The sequence below is a fragment of the Oryzias melastigma genome, linkage group LG5 (assembly GCF_002922805.2).
Source record: "Oryzias melastigma strain HK-1 linkage group LG5, ASM292280v2, whole genome shotgun sequence".
Lineage (NCBI taxonomy): Eukaryota > Metazoa > Chordata > Actinopteri > Beloniformes > Adrianichthyidae > Oryzias > Oryzias melastigma.
Genome location: NC_050516.1, coordinates 16,118,453 through 16,127,588, shown reverse-complemented (window position 1 = coordinate 16,127,588; position 9,136 = coordinate 16,118,453). Strand labels below are relative to the sequence as shown.

General features: G+C 38.9%; 1 protein-coding gene and 1 long non-coding RNA gene across 2 annotated transcripts; both read right to left on the bottom strand.

Annotated features, from left to right (window-relative positions):
• Positions 1 to 785: 785 nt before the first annotated feature.
• Positions 786 to 4,965, bottom strand: cstf1 (cleavage stimulation factor, 3' pre-RNA, subunit 1). The gene is made up of 6 exons (XM_024269539.2): positions 4,816 to 4,965; positions 4,440 to 4,689; positions 3,823 to 4,100; positions 3,552 to 3,749; positions 1,328 to 1,718; positions 786 to 1,256 (listed from the first exon to the last, which is right to left on the bottom strand). The coding sequence occupies exons 2-6, from the start codon at positions 4,606 to 4,608 to the stop codon at positions 997 to 999; spliced, it is 1,296 nt and encodes a 431-aa protein (XP_024125307.1). The 5' UTR covers positions 4,609 to 4,689; positions 4,816 to 4,965; the 3' UTR covers positions 786 to 996.
• Positions 4,966 to 8,179: 3,214 nt separating this feature from the next.
• On the bottom strand, positions 8,180 to 8,776 carry LOC112144771. Its single transcript, XR_004947879.1, has 3 exons — positions 8,745 to 8,776; positions 8,468 to 8,582; positions 8,180 to 8,395 (listed from the first exon to the last, which is right to left on the bottom strand). It is a non-coding gene; the product is annotated as an uncharacterized LOC112144771 (long non-coding RNA).
• Between the last annotated feature and the right edge of the window lie 360 nt (positions 8,777 to 9,136).

Below are 9,136 nucleotides of genomic sequence, written 5' to 3'. Positions count from 1 at the left end.
CCACTGGACTAAAGGTGGTTTGTTCTCTGCAGGGTAGTTGAAGAACTCCTGGAGAAAGAGGAATTCATTTGTTTTACATAATCAGTTTGTCTTATTCTTTTTCTCTGGAAAGCTTAATATCTCCAGACTTTTGATTAAACTGAACCTGTGAGACTAACATTTGATAATTTGGTAAAAATATAACTGCACTATATAACTAAATTAACTTTTTCATTATAGTTTTAAAACAAAATTTGAAAAAAGAACAGTGTTATATATTCATCAATAGTGCAACTTATTTGGTTTTAGTTGCTTTTTTTTCTTTGAAAATATTATTTTATTTCTGTTTGTGTGATAGCTGTAAAAAAAATCCAAGAGTACATTTAGAATATATTTGCTGGATTTAGGGGAAAGCATAATATACTGTTTGTTTACTTCAAACTGACAGGTTTAAATGAAACTAAAATAAATCCATGTTTCTTCATTACAATGTCAACACATGATAAAGGATTCTGCTTAAAGAAATGTCTGCATTTGAAACTTATAGTCACGACAAATAAAGTAATCAATCAAGAGTTAACCTTGTTTGCTTATTATGTGATGAACTGTGATGAGTGTCAGCCCATTCGTTTGCTGTGAACCTACAGCAGCAACAACTGCAGTCTGAAAATATCATCTTGTTTATAAGTTTCACTCTCACAATAAAAACAGTAGCTTCATCATCTGAACTCTTTATTTAAAAAAATTGACATTTAAAAAAAAGAGATAAGATACAAAAGTGAAAAAACACTAAAGAAACAGATAAATGTGAGTTAGGTCTCTTCAAATCTATTTAATGGCTCAAGTCATCCTTCAGATTTCTAAAGAAAAAAGGAACTTACTGAGGATCCATGTTTGCTTTTCTGTCTTCCTGTTTGGAACCTTTCCACCCAAAACCTAAAAGCATTCCATTGAGGAAAACAAGACCTGAAGGACGTCGGTTGGATGAGATGACTGAGGGATCTGGGTAAGTTGGATTCAGTCTGTGGTGGTGCGGCGGTACCAGAAGCGCGCCCTGAAGTCGTCGCTGCAGGTCATGAAGCCGGGGTTGGTGGGCGAGTGGACGATGCAGCGGACGATGTTGTTGTGGCCCAGAGACAGCAGGTTCTTCCTTTCGGCCGTGCGGGAGTCCCAGCAGCACAGGCTGATGGTGCGCTCGTCGGGCAGCAGCACGTAGTCCTCAGTGTGGTTGAACACGCCCTGGGTGCGATGCATCTGACGGCCGCTCAGCCCCGCACCTGAAAGAAAAAAAAACATTGAATAAACAAAGACAAATGCAACTTTTTCACCCTTTCCGTTTCTCTCTCACCTGTGTATTTGACCAGAGTCCGGCCTGTCGAGATCTCCCAAAGCTTGACCACCGAGTCTTTCCCACTGGACAGGACGTACTTGGAGTTCTTGGAGAAAATAGCCGAGCAGACTTCCGCCCCATCGTGAGCCTTCTCAAAGGTGGTCACGCAGCGGTTGGAGACGCCGTCCCACAGCTTGATGCTGCCGTCCTTGCTGCAGGAGACGTAGCTGTTGGCGCTAGGGTTATAGCTGACGCCGCTGATGGTGTCGGTGTGCTGGTCCAGCGGGTTGCAGGACACGAAGCACTGGAAGGTGTTGACGTCGTACAGCCGCAGCGTCGGGTGCTGCGTTCCCACCAGCAGAAAGTCCCCCGAAGGGTGGAAGGAGATGGAGCGCAACATCTCAGCCTCCTAGATGGAAGCAGGCACAGACGGGAACGGAGAATTCATGTTCTGGAATGCAATGGTTCCAAAAACTACTTTTTAACAAAGTTTTATTTGACAAAAAATGGCTAAGCAAGTCTATTTGCCATTTAGTGTGATCTATTTAGTTAATGTTTGAATATTTTTCATGAATGACGTCTTGTATTAGGATAATACAATAAGATAGATTTTTTTTAGCCCAACTGGCACCACGGTAAGATGCAAAGTTACTGTAGCTCTATTCTCTCATTGTAGTTATCCAGTTTTTGAGGTGGATTGAATTGTGATTATTATTTTTACATGCGATGCCTGCAACTCCTTTTTGGACTATTTTCCAAGACCCTTTGAGGTCTGCAGTGATCTGCAGTTTTCGACCAGCTGGTGTTGACTAGCAACAACAAAATGTAGTCAGAAATCACAGGAGACAATGGGGTCATTAAGAGCTTGCAGGACTCTTAACCCTCGTGCTCTCTAATAGGGTCCAGATGACCCCACCCTTATATTGATGTGTGATCCCTCCCATGACAAAGGTGGAAAGAATTTTATGTCTTCCACTGACACCAGTGAAGACAAAAAAAATCATTGGGAAAAAAAAAAAGTTCAGCACGCTGTCTTGTGGGGTCCAGATGACCCCACTTTTAATGTAAATAAGCCTAGGAAAGCACAAGGGTTACAGAGTTTTATATGATGGTGTTGTTGCATGTGCCCTCTTCTATGGTGTCATCTGCTGGTGGATTCGATGCACTGACACAAAAAGGAAGAGGATCGCTAAACCTGTACTGAAATCTGACTTTATTCTGGGATGTTCTCTAGAGTCCTGACATTAGAGGGTGCAGCAGAAACTGACATCCATCATGGACAATCCTTCACTGAGGAGCTCTTGCTGCAGGGAGGAGCACTTTCTTCCTGGCAGCTTTTAGACTCTACAACGCCTCATAGACACCGGACAATAATTACTGCTGTTATTTATTTGTAAGTGTATTTTTTGTGTTATTTACAATCCATCTGCTGTTTTTAATAGAGCTATGGTAGAATAATGCAGAATAATGCAGTGATGTGTTACAGTAAGTAGCAGACTTTCGTCTGAGATGAAGTCACTGTATAGTTCTTCTAACAGAGGCTTTAATGATTTTGTTGAATTAGTTTAGATGCTAAGGCCAACCAAATCATAAAATAAAGATATGTGGGACAATTGTTGGATCTTATGTAGTAACACACAACAAGGAGAAGAGAAAGTTCAAGTTACAAGAAGCCTGGAAGTGAACAAAAATATATATATATATATATATATATATATATATATATATATATATATTTCTATGAATCACATCTCATTTGTATATATACCCATTTTTAGGATTTGTTGTTAACTGATACAACGCAACAGTGATCTTTATGTTTTGTTTACTGCTGAAGTTAACAGGAAAAGATTAGAGTATAACATTAGTTTCTTTTTTTTTTTCAAAATCTTTGTGTTTTTTATGTTTAGGTTGATTATGATCTCTTCATCTAAATAAAAAGGTATAAACGATGGTGATTAAATATTTCTTATTTAAACTTTCACTAAATAGTGAAGATATAGGAACCATTCAAACACAATATATCAAATAGGAAGAATTGTGGTTAATTTATAAAACATTCATCTTGATTCGCTAATTGAATCAGATTGCCACCTAAGTAACAATTCATAGCCATATTTAAAAATATTTAAGCACACGTCATCAGCATAGAGATGGACAGACAAATGACAAATGAAGGACAAACACTTTCAAAATAAAGCGTATACGTAGAAAGGCAGTAGAGTGTAGTAGAGGGTCTAACCTGGATGTATTTGAAAGCTCGTTTTGCAGACGGTTTGGAGTAGTCGAACAGCTTCAAAGTGTAGTCCCGGGACCCAGAGGCTAAAACCTGTTCTGTGGGGTGGAAGGCCAGGCAGGTCACCTCATCAACGTGGTCGTACAGGGTTCGGATCACGGGGTGGTTCTCCATGTTCTGCTGAGCCGTCTCGTTCATCATCACCTGTTACAGACAGGAGGGAAGTGTCAGTGCAGAGACGCCAAAGGAGCCTGGATGCAGAACCACCTGCAAGCACCTCGATGGGCATGGCGCTCTTCGCCAGCATCCGCTCAGTATCCAGGATCTTGATGGAGGCGTCGGCGGAGCCCGTGGCGATGAGCTGACCATCACGGCTGTACGTGGCCACCCGGCAGGGCCCCTTATGCGATGTGACGTAGCAGGTCTCGTACTCAGACGCCTCAGGAGACATGGTCTGGACGTCCGCATCAAACTCCAGATCAATGCCGACCCCCGGCGCCACTGTGTCCGAGCGTCCGATCGCATACTGTACGGCGGTGTCATCGTTCTCCATCCCTGCAATAGAAAGCACAAAAGATAAACCCTCAGCAGAATAAGACAACTCTTTTTGTGCTTTGAGACAAAATACAGAGATACAACTTCTAGAGGGATAACTACAATGGTACAACACAGGTACCGGGAGCAGTATGGAGAGAATAAAGTCTTGGTCTATATGTCTGTAATTCTTGATTTGTAACTTGTTTCTGCCTATTTGTGTACAACTTTGGATTTACTTTGGACATATATGCCCCTATAATTAGCAGAAAACAGTCTAAATGTGCGTATTTAAAAGCTCCAAATGTATTGCACGAGTTATGATTCACGCACAAATTGAAACAGACTAAATTCTCTTACCAATCTTAGCGAGCTGCATCAGCTGCTCGGAGGGAGACACGACGTTCTGCGGCTTGACCTCGTTGATGAGGCTGTTAGCGATGCTGGTGTAACCATCATACAGCAGCTGGCTAATGATGAGCTTGTACAGGTGCTGTCGGTCCTTCAGCGTCGGTTTGGGCCGAAACATCTTGCTTCTCTGCCGCGAGTCAGTGAACACTCAGAACCAGGGAAAGGTTGGCTAAGGCAGCTAACAATGTTAGCTTCGAGGCTGCGGAACACACAACAAAGCACACAAAACACACACAACAGTTAATCTGTTACACGTATAACATGAAGCGACTGAGTCCACGCAGTTCGCACTAAGCAAACAACGGATTTATGTCCCAAAACTTACACAAATGTCAACTTTACAGCAGCAGATGCACGCCATACAAGGGCTCTCAACGGCGAGTCAACGTGCTACGTCATGACGCAAAACAACACTCATTGGTGCTTCTTCTTCTCGTCCCTGGTTGTCAGAATGGGTGACATTAAAGGTGGCATTACTGCCACCTTTAGGCTTTATCCAGTATGACATCTGATTAAACGTGACAGGCATAGTGTAAGCCAGTATGTCCACACTTTTTGTGAAGACGGCCAGACATGATAAGGTATGAGAATGAACTTGCATCATGTAACAAATATAATCTCCAAAAAATAAATAAATGTAATAAAAATAAAAAAATAAACCATAATTTTCTTTTTTTTTTTAAGCGTCAGAATCTGAGCCAGATGCGTCTCATGTGGCTCATATGTGTCAGTGTATACTTGTGTTTAAATTCAAGGTCTTCTTGCAGTCTTTTTACATTTATTCTCTGGCATATCTTCGATTTCAGAGTGTTCCATTCCTGCAAAGGATACATTTGTGTACATTTTCTAAGAATTGAATGCTTTTAGTATTCAAAATGTATAGTAAAATAATGTTTTGCACAGAAAAATAATTTTTTGGAGCTAGCTTTTGAAGTGACCTCAAGTTACATTTACAGACTGATACTGTTTTTACTAGTTCTCACTAAAGAGCCACTTCAATGAAAATTGTCTTTTTTGATTTTCAACATGTTCTTGTAGCCTTTTTACTGTGATGGAGGACACATGTACAAACTTAAGATTAAAACTGCAATTCTGAGTATTTTTAAATGTATTTTGTCATAGATAGGAGCAGATGAAAATCTGCGGTTTGAAAAAGTTCAGGTTTGTGATTCAGCAACTGTGATGGGCAGGCCAAAGTCTCCGGGGCTCCAATTCTAAATTCTCCACTTGCAGACAAATAGACCCATTAACGTCTTCATTTTCTTCGTCTCAGCTGCTATCTGGCTCAAAATTGTACGGCTGGATAGCTCTGATATTTTTGTTACTATAATGTTAGCTTTGGGTTGTGAGTAGATTGCTGGGCTATTAGTGTAAGCTACTGAAACAACAGTCCCGCCCCACAACCTAAAGGTGAATTTCTGATGAGCCCCTGCTTCTCTGCAGAAAATATGTCTTAAAAAAAGACCCAGGCTTTTTGATTTTGACAAAAAACTGTATAAAAGACCACTGGGAACGGTTTTAACAGTAGATAAAAATATAGTTAGAGTGGGAATTTAGTGCATTCTATAATGTCACAATGACATAAAGTCATTCATGGGCCAAAAAGCCACTGACGTTCAAAAAAGGTCTTAGGTCACTGTTTATCCCTGACATACACAGATTTCTGCCATTTCTTTGAATGATGTCATTCACAGTTTAAGGATGAGATGTGTAGTCTCTGTAGTTAGACAGTGAGGAATTTGATTTAAAAGTTTATTTTACTGCCTTTATAAACACTTTTACACATCGTCCTTACCTATGAGAGATGCCACCCTTTAAGATGTAACATTTGAAGCTAACAGTGTCACAGGTTATTAGCTAATTACATTAGTGCATAAATGTTCTTCCAACCACTTTGTTTTTTGTTTTTTTGCTGTTTGTTGCCCATGTCTTAGCTATTTGAAGGCTTATGGCTGTATCACATTTTGGAAAATAAATAAATAAATAAAATAAAAAAAAATATTATCAATAGTTTGCTTTAAAAAAACAACTTTTGTGTTTTTGTTGTACGAGTTTTAATTCACCATTGATAAACAAAATGAATGTGCAAGTTCTGAAGAACTTCTGACTTTGTCTAAGTCCTGGAAGAGGCTTTTAGCCACTAGATGAACTCATGCGTTACCTCTGACAGATTATCACTATAATGACAGTGACCTGACATCAGTCATCGTGACAGCTCGTCTTCACAACAAAAAGAAAATGCACAGTGAAATTTCACTCAAGTTGAGAAACACACCATCATGCAAACAATATGAAAGTGTTGCAGACAGTTTGGGAGTGAGCAAAATCCACATTTTTTTTGTCTAAAAAAACAATGCACACATGCTTGCACAGTCCTGCAGGCTTTTGTGAAGACACTGAAAACATGAGTGGTAGGAGGTGTCTTGTTGCCATGTCAACAAAAATCATACTCTGTGTTCCATCCTGCTGTTGCCTTGGAGATGAGCTAAAGTCTGTAGTTGTTGAAATGATGTAAAAATGATCTGGTGTCTTTGAGTGGACACGATCTACTATTTGCAGAGTTGAACTCTCAAACTGAGAGACAACAACCTGAATATTGACTTTAAGTGAAATGTTGACTTTCTAAAAGGAATAAAAAGCACAAGTTTAAGGGGACAGTTGTGGGTGTCGTGGATGACATGAAAAAGTAAGACTCTTAATCTTTAACTTCTGATAAACCGCTGAATTTATCTTTAGAACTTTTTCTCTGATTTATCAAGAGGCCCAGGTTTGATGTTGGACTTTTAGTAACTTAAAACTATAGGGGAGGTAAATATGCTGTGATGGTATGCAACTTATGAGATCTTAGGCCTAAATGCAATGAAACAATGTAAAATAAATAAAAAATGCTGCTTTTTTCAGTCAATAAAGTGTTTAAAAAAGTGACCTGATGCTGAATTTAAACTTAATTTCTAGGCTGATCTTAATATATTTATGTTAATTTTGTTAATTGGTCAGAGCGTCTTTGTTTGCCAATGCTCCAAAACTTCATGTGCATAGAAGAGCGTCAACATTGTGTTTTTTTCAGTAGTCTGATGCTAATACGGATAATTTTACATACTTTTTAAAAAATATTCTAGATTTTTATCAATGAAAAATTTCATCCAAAGATTTCTTTTACAGAAAAAAAATTCTTAAAGGGTCATTTAGACTTCATTTTTAGCTTCAGCTTAAAAACTAAATTTAGATTACTGTTCCAAAACTTTTTCTGCTGATGTAGATTGATCATTTGTATGAACAAATAAAGCAAACAGAATTTCTTCTAGGAACACATCATTAATAAAAGCTGAATTGATTTTTTTTTATGAAGACCAATATGCTTGAATTCCTCTTCAAAGTGCGGAGTCACTTGAAACAACGTCTCTAAAGTTTGAAACTATTAAATTCTATTTATGTGTTTTTAAATCAACTTTCATACCTCCACAAGTACAGTATGTCATCAAAACGAAGTACTTTTGAGCTCTTCGTCATTTTTAGCTCTTCATGAAATAACAAATTCATAGACGATCTAGTCGTCTACAAGTGGATACATCGGAATGGAGCAGACCAGGGAGCTTACAGCACCTTCTTCACAGTTACAGGCTTTTTCCAATGGGATTTTCTCATCTGCTTTTGATTACAATTTGAATAAAGACATACTAAAAATGCAATATATGTCCTCCATCGTTAGAAAAATGCCACCAAAACATGTTAAAAACACCAAACACTGGGTCTTTAAGTACTTCCTGATTTTTTCCTCACCGATCTCCTCTACTTCCTGGTCCAAAATGGACCATGTCCCTCTTCCTTTCTCCCTCGATGCTTTCTCAAACATTTTCTTCATTCAACAGAGTTTTTGTTCCACTATTCCATCAAACTTGTGGAATCTGTCAACACATTGTCATCCCTGTTTTTCTATCATCTTTACCTCTTGCATCCATCTGTGTTTCCTTCCTTACCAGCCTGTACAGACTCAGCTCTTCTTTCTTGTGTCTCAGCTGTTATTTAAGTCCTCACATTCTCTTTGTTTGAACGTTGCCACCTCCTCCATCACCTTGTGCTGCATCTCAGATCCTACATGAGGAGAATAACACAGACAACATTCAGATCTCTCCTAAAACGCCCAGCTTCAGACTCATCAACCAATCTGACACTCCTTTCACTCATAGCAAACTCCTTCAGGATCTCTTCTCCTCCTTTCCTCTTTCCAGCCACACCATGAGAAACAACTCCAACCTGCTCGTATAAGCTGGCTTCCTTTCCATCTGGTCTCTGAAACACAGCGTATCTTCTTCTTTCCATCATGTCGGCCAACTGTCTATTTTTATTGTCTAAGTCCAGTCATTTAAAGTTCCTACTGCTCATGACACAACCCTCTGCATTCACCTGGAGAACAAAAGCACTGGATTGTGCCCCCTTGTGGTTACAATATATTTAATTCTAAAAGATTTAAAATAAAATTGGAATTCATCTGCAAATCTGTAAAGAATGAAAAAAGGAGGAGAATATATTAAATTTCCCTTTAAAAATAATTATTATAATTTAATGATTTGCTGTCTGTCCTTAGTTTTGTTTAGATTACTGAAAACTTCAAAGGAAAACCTGACTTTTAAGTAAAAATATCAGAC